The sequence below is a fragment of the Schistocerca nitens genome, chromosome 7 (assembly GCF_023898315.1).
Source record: "Schistocerca nitens isolate TAMUIC-IGC-003100 chromosome 7, iqSchNite1.1, whole genome shotgun sequence".
Classification (NCBI taxonomy): Eukaryota; Metazoa; Arthropoda; class Insecta; order Orthoptera; family Acrididae; genus Schistocerca; species Schistocerca nitens.
Window position 1 is genome coordinate 343,689,789 of NC_064620.1, and position 19,554 is coordinate 343,709,342.

A 19,554-nucleotide genomic window follows, 5' to 3' on the forward strand; every position below is an offset into this window, starting at 1 on the left:
GAATTATTCTGTCAAGTCAACAAATCTGTCTGTCATTTTAATAACATGTTAAATTATGTCACTCGATGCAAATTAATAACTTTTCTGCACAAATTATAACAACAGATGTACATGTGACTTATAAACTATATCTCTTTTTAGTAGTTCTTTGACAATGTTATAAATACAAGCAGCGAGAAGGGTCGAAAGAACAGTCGGAGGCAGTCAGGGGGCAGTCAGAATGTCACTTTGGTGAAGTGTGTTTCTGTGTTATTGTTTGGGATGGAAAAACAATGCAAAGAACATGTAAAGGAAGTACTACTTTGTGTTGTGTTATGGTCTTTGGTGGACAGTGGAATTAATATGGCCACCAAAGTAATAAATATTTGATGTTTACATATGTGTTGGTTTCGTTTGTTCTTTATCATCAAAAGCACATGGAAAACACGGGACCTCATGTTTTTAACCCTAGACAACCTGATTTAGAGCCAGCATCAGCATCGAGACACAGCAGCGATCCAGCAAGCAGCAGCGATTACTACAATACAATGCACGTTAATGGCGCCAACCTAACATCAAGTGCTAACAAGCTCCGTAAATTGGAGTGAAATAGTGCGATTACAGCAACTAGAGATATCAACGACTAGGTGGACCATTTACAACACTTACATGCCAACCGCTCTCAACACTTGCTCCCATGTAATGCTGAGAGATGATTCAGTCCGACAATCTCTGCAACCACCTTATCTCGCTCGGACCCTTTAAAGTCGTCTGGTGGGGTGATACAACTTTCGACACCATCGTCAAAGACAGTCCGCAAACTGTTTCGTTACACTGACTGAAACCAGCATTCATGGACCTCGATGCCCCTCTGCTGTTTCAGTCTAATTCTCCTAATGACTCTCCCACCTGTCTCTCTCCTGCCGTGGTGTCCAACAATGTTTCTCCTTGGGCTACCACACCGATTTGTTTGCCTGACACCTCTCCGTCGCCTTTCACGGGTTTCTCAGACACGTCAACCTCCACCCTGTGTGTGAGTTTTGCTGCTACCTCATCGACTATGGAGACACCCTCTCCCATAGACACCCTGCTCTGCAACATACCCCAAAATGCGTGGACAACATTTCAATCGTCACTCTCGACGAATGAGTTCTCATTCTATTCATAGACACTGCAGCCTCACCAGCCAACGACCAGTTAAATGTCAGTGTTGTGCATAGCCTCACCCTCACTTGTGAGTGCGACCCAATGACAATTTGCACCTTCATCTCGATGGATGGCTCGATTAGCATCTGGGCTTGCACACACCTACACCCTGACATCTGCCATTCCACCCAACTGCTCTCAGGCTGGCTGCCACATCATCCGTCCTCATGGCTCAACGACTTTGAGGTGGACCTCCCTCCTGTCACTCTGCCTCCACACCCCACCCCAGTCGAGGTGGAGGTCCCGGTCGTACGTCTACCATCTCGTATGATCACCAACAGTGTTGATGCCCATATGGTCTTCCCCCAGTCTCACCTGTGACACTCCGTACTTCGGGGGGGTGGTGGGTGGGGGTGCTCTATGGCATTGATAGGTCATATCGACCATGAATAACATAAATCTTTGGTACTCAGATCGCTTGTCTGAGCTGCCATGTTAATTCAGTCTTTTATTGTACCTTGTACTGTGTGCACGTATATGATCATTATCGAAATATATGTATGTGCAGATATAAATGGGGACAGTATATTCTGTATATTGCTACTCGTATCCTGTTCCCACACCACTATGTAGCTATCTCTAGTGGAATCAGATTATCCTGAATCCACATAGAAAATGACTAATGAACTGCCTACATGTGAGAAACTAGATAAGAAAACACTTCAACAACTTTCACACACTGCTTTTTAGAGCAACACTATCACAATTACTCATTCAAGTATCACCTTTTATATGAATGTGTGGTGTTCGTTCTTTTAGACATGTTCAAAAGAACAGGCATCATATGGAATCTGCAGCTGCAATAACTAGTATGTAAAGTGAAGGTGGACAGGGGAGGAAGGAAATGAAAGGGAAGGAACTGATGATACCAGCTGCATCAGGACTTTATGCAAAATTGGCAGCTCTGAGTGAAAATGTATGCCAGACTGGGATTCAGACCTGGGATCTCCTGGTTACTAGGCAGTTACATTAACCAGTGCACCATCTTGCCACAGCATTTATCACAACAGCACTGACTATCTTGGCATGCTCCCCAGCTGACCCACACTACCATCTACTGCTACCTATCTGCAGTCCTTGTCTGTGTCCTCCATGCTCACTAATTTTATATTCCCAAAGGGGTCAAACCCATGCATTTGCAATAAACACTATGTCCAGATGGCACAGTGGTTAATGCAATTTGCTAGTAAGGAGGAGATCCTGGGTTTGAGCCCCGGTATGGCACACATTTCACCTGTTGCTGCTGATTCCACATAAAGTCCTGATGTAGCTGATATCGTCCCATCTGTTCCTTCCCTTCCCTTTCCTTTCCTTTCAGCCACCACCTGCAGTTTACATAAAAAGTTTGATCTTTTCCTGGTTGCAAAAGATGAATTTGGAATGTGTTCCTCCAAGGGTCAGAGAAATTTCCTTCTCCTTTACACAGTTGAAAAGTCCAATAAGGATTTCTTCTATATTCTCAACATGGTTCTACAATATTTTGTAGTGCACATTACTTTGACTAGGTATTACGTAAATAGCCACAGACAACACTCAATCTAGCTTTGTCATGGAGAAGGGGCAGTTGTAAAGTTGCTCAATGTAGTGAAGAGTGCAGTTGCACTCAGTAGGGTGAGTGGTGGTGATAACAGGCCAGAGAGCCCAATGGAAACACTGCTGGTGGTAAATGATGTTTTATTCAACTTTGGTACTGCTTTGTTGTGGTTCAGAAAGGCTAAACACACCTCACTCTGTTGACCCTGGCCAGCACTCACTTAAAGGTGGCAGCTTATGTCCGGGTAAGAGGATGCTATGTAAGTGCCCTGAGTTGCTGATGGCAGGCCATGGGGCAGCTGGTGGCTCCTATAGGCCACCAACTTGATGTCGGCAGACCACTAGTTCTCCAGCAGTGATGGCATCTGGAGCGGCCCCACATACGTTCACCTCAGCAGCGTGTGAAGACTGCTGTGCATGGGATTCCATCTGCTGCCATCTGGCAGGAGTTGGGCAGGAGCTGGCACTGAGTCATTAAGCACCGTGGAGATCTCGGTGCTGATGGCAGCAGGCACAGATGGCAGGTTGTTGATGCCATTGCACTAGGTCCGGTGAGGAACACACTGCTGGCAGCAACTGGTGCAGCCTCATCCTGAACCCATGGCTACTGCTCGTGATGCCGAGTCATCTTGCTTTCTGGCATAGCCCTGAGTTTATGGTGGTGCTGCTAAATTCTAATGAAAGGAAGTGGAACAGCCTCAAAATTCAGACACATTTATATTGCTCTGAAGCGCATTTGTTTCACTAAACCTGGCACCAAGTCACGTTGGCCATAATAAGAGACTTGCCCTGGTGTGGTGACATCAATCCAACTGCTGTCATTATTACTGCTGCATGGTACAGTTTTCCACTGAGTGTGGCTAGCCATATCTCACAATCCCCTTACATGCATGTTATTTTGACCCATATGTTGGCAAATTGTGACCACAACCTTGTGGCTGCTAATGCAATGCTCATAGTGGCTTTCTCACTCCTTCTTTTTTACTTTTGCTAAAATACTGGGTAGTGACACTACACTGCCCCCAACCATGGAGGAGAGCCTGCCCTTTGCATCTCAATTATTAGCTGATATGCAATTACTGTATTAATCTTATACCTTATAAATATATTTTCCATCCTTCACTAAGGGAAACCTGTCTACAAGAACTCAAATTATCCCTGGATCAGGTTTATGCACAGCTCATCATTTCAGATACAAAAAAAGTAGAAAGAGCAAAATCGCAGTCACTGTGGTACACAGAACTGAAACACTCAGGGTCACTGTTACCTGATGTCTATCATCCTGATGTTGCTCCACGTGCTCAAGAACTGTGCTCTGTAGTAATCTGCCGTTTGTGCACAGCTATCTTCTGAGCTTGTGAATGGTCTGGCTTGGTTCAAATGGTTCAAATGGCTCTGAGCGCTATGCAGCGTAACTTCTGAGGTCATCAGTCACCTAGAACTTAGAACTACTTAAACCTAACGAACCTAAGGACATCACAGACATCCATGCCCGAGGCAGGATTGGAACCTGCGACCGTAGCGGTCGCTCGGCTCCAGACTGTAGCGCCTAGAACTGCACGGCCACTCCAGCTGGCTGGTCTGGCTTGGCTCCCAGGTGTCATTTAGGAAAGAAGTATTTTGTTTGAAGGACATCTCTGCAACAAGTTGGCTGTATGCTTTATATACTGAAAATTTATTTACAGTTGCTGCTGTCAGCCACATTTAAAACTGTGACATCTCTAGATGTTTGTCTGGCCAATAGAGCTGCAACTATGTTACATTTAACAGATTAACTGTCATCATTGTATGTTTTAAAAGAAATGTAGGTCCTGTATGTCACATATAGTTCCATTATTGAACAGTCTACAGTCTTCTAATTCCAGATGTCTTATTCCCATGAGCTCTTATTGCTTGTGGCAACTAGCAACCATTACTATACCATTTTAAACTGAGTTGTCCCAATGCAAACCAGCTCTCTGAAAATATGGCTTTGGTTCCATCACCATTTTTTGGCATGAACATCACTCTGCTTTACCCCCAAACAATTGTATGATGCCTGTGCTTCCATTCATTCTGACCTCATGAGTTGTGATATTATGACTACCCCACTTTTCATATTGCTCAGGCTCATCATTCGTTCTCACTATGTGTCAATCCCCATTTTCTGCCCCTAGTAATACCCTCTCCTCTCTCACATGCATGAATCTCCCAATTGCTGTAAGCTTTAACCTACAGATGTGCATCACATAACATTTGAATAACAAACGTTTGTTTGCTACCAGAATCCTCACTGGTATGTACAACCACGCATTACATAATTACAATGAAATGTACACCATTAGCTGCCTACAGGCGTTGACATATGTCAACAGGGACAGATGAAAATGTGTGCCCCGACTGGGACTCGAACCTGGGATCTCCTGCTTACATGCATTATGTGTTGTCACACCCACAGTTGTCCAAGGTAGTAGAATGATAAGTTCTGGGAGCTTGGCTCTGCTACTAACTGTAATTCCAGTGATAATTCTTCTTGCACATTTTCCCAGCACCCTCAGGTACAGTTCAGGTGATAGCAAGACTGCACTTAACTGTGTATGTGGTGCCTGATGCATGGCATCTTGCAAGTTCATCTACTGCATTCCTGCATACCAGATACTATCCCCTAGTTCCTGCAGTAGTCTTGTCAGTATTATTCTTGCATTTAATGTTTACATCAGTGCTTGAATTTCCTCCTCATCCCAATTTAGAGTGCTAGTCAAGGCTCTAGCATAATCTAAAATTTCCTTAGTAAGCAGTCAAAACATTCACAATCTTCATGGAATGCCACTCCATAGCTGCTTTATTTACCTCCACTAAACCACTTGTGGCTTCCAGAATTTTCTTCAGTGTACTCACATCATTTACATGTATTGTCCCAAATATTGTATTTAGTATTCTACCTCCTGTATCTCTGCTCTTCCTTTTTATCCTCCTTGATTTATGTGGCATCACCCCTACCCCTTCCCGCATCTCCTCCCTCAATTGCGCTTATGCCCCAGACAACTTCCTGTGCTCCTTTGGTACCTCCCTAAGCACTCCGTTACTGTTTGCTAATTGTTACACTCCTGGAAACAGCTCCTCTAGCCTCCTTACCTTGTTTTCAATTCCCATACTGTAAGTACTAACCATCTTTGGATGGGTGATACTGTGCCTCACTGCCTGGAGAATGGAACTCCTCCATGTAGGTGATGATCTTGGAGTGCCCTCACTCCACCTTCAGTTAAGAGGAATAGCATTGCCAAAATTAGCATTCTTCTTCTCTCACCTTTCTCCATATGGTACCCTAAGGACAGGGATCATTATCGCCTCCCGGAAGAGATCACTATCATCTCCCCTCCCGTCAGAAGCCTCCTGTCTCTGAACAGCATGTCTTATCACACTAAAGATAATTCCTACCATATTATAACACTTAACAGTATCCTAAATAACTTCAATAGCCTATGCAATACACAAAAAAGAGCCAAAATTACAAACACAATACATATCCACTACTTCCATGGCGTCAACATATACTGAGCCTGTGGTATATGGACCTCCTCTTCTGTTGCTCATCTTTTCTCTTCCTCTTCCTTGCCTCCTACCTTAACTTCATTAATACCTTCCATGGAAATGCTTCTAATGCATCCTTGAATGGTTGCAGATGCCTGACATGAACTATCATTGATCTTATTCATAGTTATATGAACCCTGGTACCAAATTAAAAACTTTGGTTTCTCCCTTCAGAACATATGGACTTGACATCACCCAATGGACTGCTTTATACTGAAGTAATGTTCCTGTGAACTTTACTGCCTCTTCTTGCTTCTCCATTATTTTAACATTTGCTTGCTGGACTTTCTTTCATGCTTGCCTCACTGTTCTTGTAAATTCTCAGATCTACTCACTATTCCTGCATCCTTTCTGTCTAATCAAGTAAAATGGTAACACAATCTCCTTATTATATACCAACTTGAATGGTGACAACCCTGTGTTTGTGGGAACCTTGGAGTTACACACACTCACTATGAAGGATAAATACATGTTCCAATACCAGTGATGTCCATTCATGTAATAACTAAGCATCTTCTCAATTGTCCAATGAACTCTTCCATCCTTTTGTTAGCTTGAGAATAAAGTGGACTAGTTTTTAACTTTCTTCATTTTAATAACTGACACACCTCCTTCATCAGGTCTGACATGAAGTTTGTTCCTTGGTCCATAATTAATGTCTCTGGCATCCCAAACTTATCAACTAATGCTTGCATGACTGACTGCCTGGTGGTCTGGCACCATCTTGATGCAATGAGAAAAATGGACTATTATGGTCAGCACAAAATTATTACCTGCTGGTCTTTGACTAAATGCTCCTAACATCTCCACCCCACTACATGGTTCCATTGCTTCTGGAAATCTCTGCAATAGTATCTGCTTCTGATTCAAATCTGCATGCTGCACACATTCTCCATGGTTTCTGACATACTGATCAACATTATTATGCCTACACTTCCACCAGTAGTTCTCTACCATTCTCCAATTAATTGTCTTGCAACTCCCATGACCTGATAAGACATAATCATGCATTTCACATACTATTCCTTCCTTCAACTCTGCTCGCACAACCACTTGTGGTCCTGATTTTGTTTCTCTACGATAAGCTGTCACACAAACTAAACTGCAGTTGCTTGCTATACTGTTTACATTCCTCATAAATGCTATTTTCCATTCAGCAATGTTGTATTACTGCTGCTTTCCTGCTTAACTTGTTTGCATTGCAAGCCTCTTCCTCGTTATGCTGATTACTTTGTACTCAAATTCACTGAGTTTTAGGGCCCATCTTGTCACTATACAGGATGGGTCCTTCAGATCTATTAACCACATCAAAGCAGCATGGTTCATTGCTACCTTGAACTTCCTTCTATACAGGAAACACTGGATTACTCTGTACACCAAGCTCGAAATCTCTCTCTCCAGATACTATGACAGTTACAGTTGCAGTTACAGGTAAAATTGTAGAATATTTTACTTCGCTCTGTTCAGCTTTATGCAAAGCCAATTAAACATTCTTTACCATCGACCCCTTGCCTCAGAACACATCCAAGAGCATGGTTTGATGCATCATATCACAATATAAACTCCTTCTGGATGTCTAAAAACACCAACAATGGACTTGATATTAAGAACTTCTTTAATCTGAGAAACATTCCTTAACATACTTCTGACCACACAAAATTAATACCTTTCTTCAACAACTACATAACTGATCATGAAATATCTTCAAACTCCGTCATGAACTTTCTATAATAATTTGTTAGACCAAGAAAACATTTAACACCTTGTTTGTTCCTGTCACTGGAAAATCTTGCACAGATTGCACTAATATAGGATAAAGTTCTTACATCATCCTTATTAATTACATGGCCTAAATAGCTGACTTCTTATGGTGCAAAGTGACATTACTCAGTAATTAGTTTCAAATGAGGTTCCTTCAGTCATTGCCTATGCTACTGCTTATCTCCTGAAAAGATGATTATGTCATCGAAATACACCAGACATTGACACGGGTTTAGTACTCTGTCCAATAAATTCTGAAATATTGCTGGTGCATTTTTTTAACCCAAATGGCATCCTCCTGTACTGAGAGTGTGCCCAAGATGGTGAAAATACAGTTTTTACTCAATCCTCAGGAGTCACTTCTAAATATTTTATCCCTTCTTCAGGGCCCATGTTTAGAATTGGGTAGGCATCTGTTTTAATTCTACCATTAAATGGTGTCAGTCACAACAGAATCAGTATTTATTTGAATTATCCACAGACTAATATGATACAATTACAATTCCAACCCCTTCCCCCACATTTTTCCAATACACCGCCAGCTGCCAGCCAATTGTTGATTAATAAATGCCTCCAGTATTGGTTGCAGAGTATACCAGTGCTTCACTTCCTGTCAGAATCCTGTGTTGCATTACTGGTGTGATAGGCAATGACCTTGACGGGGGGGGGGGGGGGGGGGCAGATCTTGAAATTCTAGTAATAGGTCCTCCTTCTGCATCATTTCCATTTCCTTCAAATGCCTTAATTTTTCACAAAATACAGTTGTAGCAGCATTCTGTGATCTTTCACAAGCTATACTCCCTGTGCAGCAATCTTCCTCATCTGGAATTTCCAATGTAGCCAAAATTGTTGCCTTCAAAAACTTTACCTCTCTGGTGTCAAAATTATCCATATTGAGGGGTACCACCTTTGTCTCCATCCCACTCTTGTACATGTACAACACTATGTCAAACAAATCAGTGCAGGCAGTACCTCACTATCCTCCAGCTGTTCCACTGTACAAAACATATCACTTGAGAAATCAAGTTCCACATTCACCCATAGTGACTTTTCTGTGCCATTCGATGAACAATCATGTGAATGAAGTGTTAATATCAGTGTTTGCAGTTTACCTGGATTGTCCTATACACTAGAAGCTCCTCGTGACTGATGAACATTGACAGTTTCCCCCAGTTGTAATGTCTTCTCAATAAGTACCACTACACATCATTGAATGTCAGTTACGGCATGATGATGCAGAAAGTCTAGCCTTAGAATCATGCTGTAGCCCTTGCTTACATGAGACACCACTTCCACACTTTCCTTAGACTTAGTTGTTTCAAACAAAAAATACATTGTTATTAATCCTAATGGGTGTACACCACTATCCCCTACTCCAAGCAACTAGTATCTCAAACCAATTAACTCTGTTGAGGCCACTGACATATCACCCCTGTGACCATTAAAACTTTATATTCCCTATCACCTATTACACCTAGTATGACACATTCCACCTTTGCATTCATTTTCACTGCATTATCTTTACTGGGAACTCCTGCTGGTAGCTCTGAGTTCCCTCTTAAGTTTAATGTGTATTTTCTACACCCCAGACCGCCCATAAAATTAGCCCTTTTAAATCATCAGGAGTCCCCACCATCCCTATTACCCCTCTGTGGGCAGTAGCATTGCCTCTAAACCTGCCCTGAATGTCCAAAATTAAAAGATTTGCCATTCAACATGAACATATTTCTCCGATCCCTCAGATCTGTTGACATATCACTTTCCTCATACTCCGAAGCTACGCTGTCTACTGTATGGAAGTCTTTAGGCACCCAGTGTGCACCCTCCCAGACATCTCTGGTATTAAACCTCTTTGGAAAGCATTAAGCACATGTCCACAGCTTCCTGTACCAACACCTTGTTTACCTTTTTACTCTGTGTTAGCTTATAAGTATTTACATCAAATTTCCTGATTCTGTACGCAAAATCTTCAACTGCCTCACTAGGCCACTTGGAAACTATGCTCAACCATTCACAGAAAAACTGTGTGCTGTTCTCTTTCCTATATCTTTGTCCTAATACCCATCTGAGTTGATAAAAATGCTCTGTCTTGTGCAGCACAACTGTGCACTGTACAGTTGATTTTGCTTCTCCTTGCTGTCTGTAATAACTGCTTATTCGGCAAACCACCTAAGCCAGCTGATGACCTGAGATCCCCCACAAATGCTAATGCATCCTCAAGAGACCCACCAGAAAAGGGAGAAAAAAGGCTAACATCAGCTGCATACATTCCTCTGCCTCTTCATATTTCTCTGCTAGTTTGTTATTTAAAACCTTAATTGAGCTACCTGATTGACCTATGATAGTATAGCCTCCTCTCTCATGACGCTTTGTGTCTCTAATTTTGCCATTGCCTCACTACTACTCATTTCCATAACTCAGAATTAATAATCCAAAAACAACACAGAAATAATAATCCAAGAATAACACAGATACAACACTCCAAGGCTTCCTGTTCTGCCAACCTACTTCTCTTGCCTAATCATGAGCTACCTGAACTCCCTACACTACCTGACCATTTGCCCAAGATGATTAAATGTAAAGCAGACAACTGCTACTGTCACGGCACAAGTGGCAGAATGCCCAAGCAAACTGCACTGTGTACAATGCACAGGTTCTAACCAGTCATCTCTATAATTACTCTTATACTGTGATAAGTTCACTGGTTCCTATGTTTTTACAAAAGTAACTCTGTAAAAGGAGCTTGTGGCACAACTTGACTAGAAGAAGGGATCGGTCGGTAGGACATGTTCTGAGACATCGAGGGATCACCAATTTAGTATTGGAGGGCAGTGTGGAGGGTAAAAGCCATACAGGGAGACCAAGAGATGAATACACTAAGCAGATTCAGTAGGTACTTGGAGATGAAGAAGCTTGCACAGGATAGAGTAGCATGGAGAGCTGCATCAAACCAGTCTCAGGACTGAAGACCACAACAACAACAACAACTCTGTTATTATCACACCCCCCAATCCTCAACTCCATGACTGTCACCATAAAAGAAAAACAATATTCTCACTCACTCCAAATGATAATATTGTAAGTTGTGACATGCAATCACACACACTCGACTGCTGACTGGGTTTATATTGACTCTCCCGAGACCACTCTGAAGAGCGCAGTTGCACTCGGTGAGGTAAGTGGTGGTGGTGACAGGATTGGGTTGGATTATTTGGGGGAGGAGACCAGTCAGTGAGGTCATCAGTCTCATTGGCTCAGGGAAGGATGGAGAAGGAATTTGGCTGTGCCCTTTCAAAGGAACCAGCCCAGCATTTACCTGGAGCAATTTAGGGAAACCACAGAAAATCTAAATCAGGATGGCCAGACATGGGATTGAACTGTCGTCCTCCCAAATGCGAGTCCAGTGTGCTAGCCACAGTGCCACCTTGTTCGGTCATGGTGACAGGCCAGAGGGCCTCATGGAAACACTGTGGACAGTAAAAATGAAATGAAGTGATTGTGTGGCACTGTTGGCTCCAAGGCTCCATCTGGAGAAGTTTGGCTGCTGGGTGAAAGTCTTATTTCAGGTGATGCCACATTGGGTGACTTGCACATCGGTGATGATGAAATGATGATGTGGACAACACAACACTCAGACCATGGGTGGAGAAAATCTCCAACCCAGCTGGGAATCAAACCCAGGCTTGTTGCATGGTAGGAAAGCATGTTACTAGTCAGCTAAGCTGATGGACTTGCTGACAATAAAGTATGCTTTAGTCCACTTTGGGAATTACTTCATCATGTCTCAGTGAGGCAAAACCCACCTCACTCTGTTGACCCTGGTTGATGCTTATTATGTATGAGCTTTCATCCTGGTAGAGGATGCTGTGTAGGTGCCTTACATTGGTAACAGGAGGCCTATGGATGGCCTGTAGCCTCCATAGGCCACAGCCTTGATGCCAGCAGCATGCTACTCCTCCACTGGCAATGGTGCCTTAGCAGCCTTCAGCCCTGCACATGTGCACCATAGTGGACATGGAGAACTCAGTGCTGGCAGCAGCGGACATGGATGGCAGGTTGGTTTTGCTGTGGCAGTAAGTACCTTGAGGAGCTCAGAGCTGGTGGCTGCAGGCACAGCCCAGTCTTGAACCTATGGCTGTTGCTGGCAATGCCTATTTGTCTCAATGTCCAGCATGCTCCTGGTGTCACGGTGGCACTGCTGCTGGACTCTGGCAAAAGGGAGTGCATCTTCCTCAAAATTCACACATATTTATCTTACTCTAAGGCACGTTTGTTTCACTAAAGCCTGTCACTTAGTCATGTAACCCACAACAAGAGACTTGCCCTGGTGTAGTGACATCGACCTGTCTGCTACAGTCATTACTGCTGTGTGGTGCAGTTTTCTACTGAGTGGAGTTGGTCTCAAAATCCCCTTATGCGTATGTTATTCTGACCCAAATGCTGCCACACTACAGCCGTTAGCCTGCAGCTACTGATGGAATACTTCATGGTGCTCTCTCACTATGTCTTGTTACTTTTGCTAAAAAATTGGATAGCAACACTACAGTTGGAAGAGTTGTCATCCCCTGCCTGCTCCTATTGGTTATATGGTTATGTTATAATGACATGCTGGATCCAGGTTGATGGTAGCCATCACTACTTCTTGTTACTTTTGCTAAAAGACTGGATAGCAACACTACAATAGGAAAAGGAGTTGTCATCCCACACCTGCTCCCCTTGGCTATACTTATATGATAACAAAATGCTGGATCCAGGGTGATGGTAGCCATCACTTTTGCAAAATGCTTCCCTTATCTGGGGTACGCCTCCTGCACTGGTCAGAAGAGTAGCATTAATCATTAAAACAGTAACTTGGCGTTTCCATTATGCCCAAAAATCCATTTGATGGTCTCCCACGCCTTTATGGATTTTAGAAGATAACATCATTGTGCTGATTTTTGGCACAATTGCGTTCCGGCCACGAGTTGTCCTCACCAGAGATACTTGGGCGGTGAGTTGGTGGCAAGTGGCCCTCTGGCAATGAGGAGAGGAAATAAGATGAGAACTTTAGTGAAAGAACATAAACTGTTAACATACTGGAAGCATTGTTTGTATTATCAGTGACAACATTAATGTACTTTTACATTCCTCCTCAGTGCTATTCACGTAGTTTGTCACCAGTCTGATGTGTTCAGTATCATTCTTTCTCCAGCAGGAGAATCTACTCATAAGATAAAAATTTAGGTCAGATATAATGAATCTCATATCGGGAAATGGTTTTAGTCTGAAGATGCTGTAGTCAAACTGTCAAAAATGTCACAGAGAAAAGTAAACAGTGGTTCTCTCTCACATGTTTGAACTAGTTTATCAGAAACAATATACAATGCAGAACTCATGAGAACAATAACGAAAGAAAATAAATTCTTAGCATATTGGGAGCATTGTTTGTATTATCAGTGACAATATAAATGTATATACAATATTCTAGTAAACTGATGAAATATTTTACATTTATTATTTTTTAAAAATATAATATACTTAAATTCCAAACTGAAAATGCAAACATTATATTTTTATAGAACTTACAATTTTAAAAAGTTCATTGTATAATGCATTTGTCACAGGTTTTGTGTGTGTGAACCCATCAGTTTGTGTCAAATCAATTTCTTCACGACATACAACAATAGCTAGTTTCATGCTGGCAACCAACAAGTTGCGATTAATGGGATTGTAGAAAGACACTGCTGGAGTGAGCTCTCCAAGTTCTGGAGTAATACCAACATATGTCTGTAACATCAGAATTTGTTAGTTACACTTTGTCATTCTATTAAATGTATTCTCAACCAATAGCTAACTGCTACTCAGTTTCAAAGTTCAAGTGAGTATAAATATAGACACTTGTTTAACAGAATTCATAATTCAAATTTAACAACTGCTGATATTTGAACTCTCACTATGAGTGCAGTTATAGTTATTTATCTTTAGAAACAGTGTTTTAAAGCTTCTTTCTTGTATTACATGTATTTGCTATGGCATTGAATACAGACTGCCTTTTCCAGAATGAAAGGTCACCTTAATTTGCATTCAACTTCTGATGGACTTGGGCAATTCCAGCAGGGCAATGCCTCACAGCTTTACTTCTGCCAGTACCTCATGTCCTACCTACCGGGGCATGAGTCATGCTTGGGTAGCTCACATGGTAGAGAACTTGCCCGCGATAGGCAAAGGTACCGAGTTTGAGTCTTGGTCCGGCACACAGTTTTAATCTGCCAGGAAGTTCTGACCTTCGATTGTTCACATACACTGACTGTTGCCTGTTATTTAGGTATGACTTAATCAAATTAAGTGGTTTGTATGCAATACCATAATATTCTAATTTTTTAACAATTATCTCATGTGATACTGAATCAAATGCTTTGCTTAAGTCTATGAGTGTTGCACAGACTTAAACAGTGGCAACTATTCATTCATGACCGATACAAAAGAGTTATATGTTTGCACCTGTTACTGTCCTTCAAATTAGTCACCAGTGTTGCATTCATCCCATAGCTACAAATGTGGAAGGCATAGTATACCATTAGCAGAGCCTGTTCTGTTGATGGTGAGAATGGAGCGGTCTAAAGTTATGGTGATTCTCGTGTACGACTGTTATGGTGTTATCCTAATGCATCATGTTCCTCCATAGCAGACTGTCAGTCCACAGTATTACTGTTCATTTTTGGAGCATCACCTGTGACCAGTAACAGGTGCAAAGATGTAACTCTTTTGTATCAGTTGTGAATAAATAGTTGCCACTATTTAAGTTCCAACCCTCATACTTTTTGCTGGTACACATGATGCCTTTTTATGCATATCAGTTTTCATCTATGTTATTTGTTTGTCCTTACCAATAAATATATTTTCTTTAGTATCTAAGGAAGGTAACCTTTTATCACATTCAATTTCATGATCACTTGTTAATATTACTTCATCTTTTCCATCAGAAAGTAATTCATCAATATTTCCACCATCATCTTCTTCCTTGTAAATTAGTGTGGTTTCAGTTGCCTGCTGAGACTGCAGTCATGTGTAAGAGTTGCATTTGCATGTGTGTGTGTGTGTGTGTGTGTGTGTGTGTGTGTGTGTGTGTGTGATCTATTTTTGCCAAATGCCTTACTGGCCAAAAACTTTACTTATTTGTGACAATCTTTTTGTTGTGCCTGTCTGCAACTCAGCATCTCTATAATATGGTGATTGGTTAACTTTCCTTTTCATAATATTGATATCTGCAAAACAATAATAATTCTGTGTGTGTGTGTGGGGGGGGGGGGGGGGCAATAAGAGATGAATAGCATACACCTGCTTTGTTACACTTTCTGTGTGTATTATTTCAGTATACCCCACTAGACCTATTTCGTATTGGCCAAACATATTTGAGCAAATTTCTAGGATGAGTCAAATGATTATTTTGAAAGCAATCTCCTTTTTAGACTCACTGCATTTTGCCAGGATCCTACTAATGAACTAAAGTCTGCCACCTGCTTTACCTACAAATAAGCCTATGTGATCATTCGATTGTGTATCTTGACAAACTACCAAACCCAGAGATTTGTAAGGGTTAGCTAATTCCAATTGTGAACTCATTGGTTCAGAAAATGATCTTTTTATATTTTGTAAAGTGCACAGTTTTACATTTATGGACAGTTAAAGTAAGTTGACAATATTTGCGTTACACTGAAATTTTATTAAGATTTGAATGGATATTAGTGTAGCTTTTTGTCAGATGTTACTTCATTACAGCCAACTACATCATCTCTGAAAGTATGAGGTTGCTATCAATATTATCTGAAGGTATACTAATATCCAGCACAAACAACAGTTATCCCAACATACTTTCCTGGGGTACACCTGAAGTAAGCTCATCATCTGTCCTGACTCTCCATCTAATATTACAAGCTGTGACATCCCTACCAAAAAATACACAATACTGTCACAAATGGTGTTTCATAACTCATTTGAATGTAATTTTGTTAATAGCTGTTACTGTGGTACCAAGTCAAATGCTTTTTAGAAGTCAAGACAAACTGCAGCCACCAGACTGCATGGATCATAGCCTGCAGAATGTCACGTAAGGAAAGTGAAAGTTAGGTTTCACATCATCAATGTTTCCATAATCCATGCTAATTGACATGGAGATGGTCATTCCATTTGATATACCTCTCTGCGTTTGAGATCAGAATATATCCTATGATTAGCCAACAGATGGATGTCAATGATATTGGGAGGTACTTCTGTTACCCTACTTGAAGACAGGTGTGACTGTGCTTTCTTCCAGTCACTGGACACAGTTTTTGTTCAAGGATCAAAAGTATAATATGATTAAAATAGGTGCTAAATCAGCTGAAATTTCTGTATAGAATCTGACAAGGATACCATTGGGCCCAGAAGTCTCATTTAATTTTAGTGATTTTAAATGTTCTTCAACACCACAAAATTTGAAAAAAAAAGAGCAGTACTTCTGCTTTTGCTTTGCTACAATCTATTTCAGTTCCTGTGTCATCCATGAGTGTCTGAATGTTTAACCTCAATGCTACATATAGCCTTTACATCAACAGAATTTCCTTGGGTTTTGTGAAATATGTTTTGATATGATTCTGTTACAGTCATCATTGAAGGATTCAAATATTATCCTCTTAACAGCCAAATGCATTTCATTCAGCAACTCTCTATCCATTGGCATACAGTCATCACTGTTCCTCTAGAAGTTTATTTACAGTGACTGTACACCATGTTGGTTAGCTCCCATCGTTAACTGTTCTACTGGATACATATTTATCCAGCGCAACATCAACTGTTTCTTTTAACTCACACCCAATTCCTTCTATGCATTCGTATGCACAGTTAAAAAAATCTGTGTCCCTCTTTGAGGTATGACAGGATTGCCTCTTTACCTAGCTTACAGAACATGTAAATGTTCCACTTGTTTTGGTTATAATTTTTACTTCAGTAATCATTGTCACTGTAACTGGCTGATAGTCAATGATAACAGTTTCCATGTAGACATTCTCAAAGAGGACAGGCATATTTGTTACTGTTAGATCTAATATGTGTTTATCATGAATGGCTATCAGAACTAGTAGATCCAAGTAGATTATAGAGCAAGCATTTTGTATCATTTTGCAGGATTTATTGTGTTGTCCATCACTTACGAAACTATAACTATCCCAGCTGATTGTTGTTGAATTACACTGAGGTGATAAAAAGTCATGAGATAACAATATGCATATATACAGATAGCAGTAGTATCACATACACAATGTATAAAAGGATAGTGTGTTTCAATGTAGAATGGTAGTTGGAGCTGGATGTGTGGAACTTCCATTTCAGAAATTGCTAGGGATTTCAATATTCTGATATCCACTGTCTCCAGAGTGTGCTGAGAATACGAAATTTCAGGTATTTCTTCTCACCACAGACAATGCAGTCTCTCACCACATACATCATAGTGGCCGTTGGCCTCATCTTAATGACCAAGAGCAGTGGGATTTGTATATAGTTGCCGGTGCTTACAGATAAGTGACACTGATTGAAATAACTGCAGAAATAACTGTGGGCTGTGCAACGAACATATCCACAAAAACAGTGTAGAAAAATATGGCATTAATGGGCTATGGCAGCAGATGACTGATAAGGGTGACTTGGCTAACAGCACATCAGCTGCAGTGCCTCTCCTGAGCTTGTAGCCATATTCATTTGGAACCTAGATGATCAGAACACAATGTTGTCAGTGCTAATAGACAAGTAACAGTGTGTGAAGTAGCTCCAGAAATCAATGTGCAATGTATGACAAACATATCCATAGGAGAGTGCAGCGAAATTTGGCATTAATGGGATATGGCAGCAGATGAAAGGTGCAAGTACCTTTGCTAACTGCCTGACATTGCCTCTCCTGGGCTTGTGACACAGTTGGACCCTTTATGACTGAAAAACCATGACCTAGTCAGATGATTCCTGATTTCAGTTGTTGAGAGCTGATGGAAGGGTTTAAATGTGGCATAGACCCCATGATAAGATGGATTCATATTGTCAACAAGGTGCTGTGCAAGCTGGTGGTTGCTCCATAATGGTGTAGACTGTGTTTACATAGAATGAACTGGGTACTCTAGTCCAATGGAACTGACCATTGACTAGAAATGGTTATATAATATTGCAGTGCCTATGTTATTCTGAATTACAATGCACAGTTCCTTTGGACATGCATGGCACATAGGAGACTGCAGCCATTATGAGACACATGGAGTGTATTCACAGCTACAAATATGGATCATCATCAGCTGTAGTATGGAATGATTATGATGAAAATTGGTGCCAGACTGTGACTTGAACACAGATTTCCTGCTCATTGTGAGCAGTAGCCTTACCATTTGGCTGTCCAAGCACAACTCACTGCCAGACCCTAACTTCCATGCAGCTACATTTAATGTGTTTCATAATGGCTGTAGGCAGCCCAGTGCCTGTTCCTTTGGACATGCATGCATTTCCATAGGATCTTTGCATCATAATTCAGAAAGAAACAGGCACTGCAATGTCACATTTATGAGCCTACACCAGACAAGTGACTTTCAAGTAAAATGTCTCACCAGTTCAGGGAGATACGTAATGGATGTATGACTATGGTTTGTAGACACATGGAAGATGACATATTATAATGTTTTGGACACCAATTAAAAGCTTGAAGTAGATGTACAAACTTCCCACTTGTTTTATACGAGATGACTTACTTGAGATTCACAGCCGATCTTCTTGGGTGGCTAGCTGGCTGCTGGAAAACTTTCTTGACTTCTTCTCCACAGAATGATACTAGGTACAGGAATATTTAAGCCTATCTCTCTACTTGTGAAATAAATAGATACGTGAACTTCACTTTTCATCAACCAACAGTCTATTTGGACTCCATACAGAATAAAATTCTTACTTTTCACATACATATATGACTTCCAGTAAGTCACTTGCTCTGTCCAATGTCAGAAACAAATTTAATTAATTTATAAAGGAGTTGGCTTAATAACCATGACTCTACTTCACATGAACCATAAAAAAGGTCTTGCCTCTAATAAGGCTGGATTAAGAGTTTTCAAGCTTATTTTTTCAACTGTTCTTCTTTCACATGACAAAAGTCAATGACACAATAGGCACAGAGCTGCATAAAAACTCCATGGTTCTTCCTCTAAGACATCTATGGATTGCCTGACAAGTACTTGTCAGGGCCGTTCAACTGCCATGTCTACTTTCTTCTCCCGACTGACTTTAAACCTGCACACACAAACATGTGACACGCAGTAGGTAGGATTTTACCATCACACACTTGCATCTAGAATATCATGTGTTCAAGATGGTAGAAGGCTGAGTGGTTCTAGTATTTACACAGAAAATCTCGAATCACTACAATATCGAACTATGGGCCTGACCATGAGTCACGCAAGGATAGTGAAATGGTAAGGTGACTACTCATGATAAGTGGGAAATCTGGGTTCAAGACCTGGTCT

General features: G+C 41.1%; 1 protein-coding gene across 1 annotated transcript in view; it reads right to left on the reverse strand.

Annotated features, from left to right (window-relative positions):
- Window positions 1–19,554, reverse strand: part of LOC126195609 (WD repeat-containing protein on Y chromosome-like) — a 455,713-nt gene that overhangs the window by 274,322 nt on the left and 161,837 nt on the right. Inside the window, exon 7 of the mRNA XM_049934234.1 lies at window positions 13,616–13,816. Within this exon, the coding sequence (XP_049790191.1) occupies window positions 13,616–13,816 (201 nt within the window). The remainder of the gene's footprint in view (window positions 1–13,615; window positions 13,817–19,554) is intronic.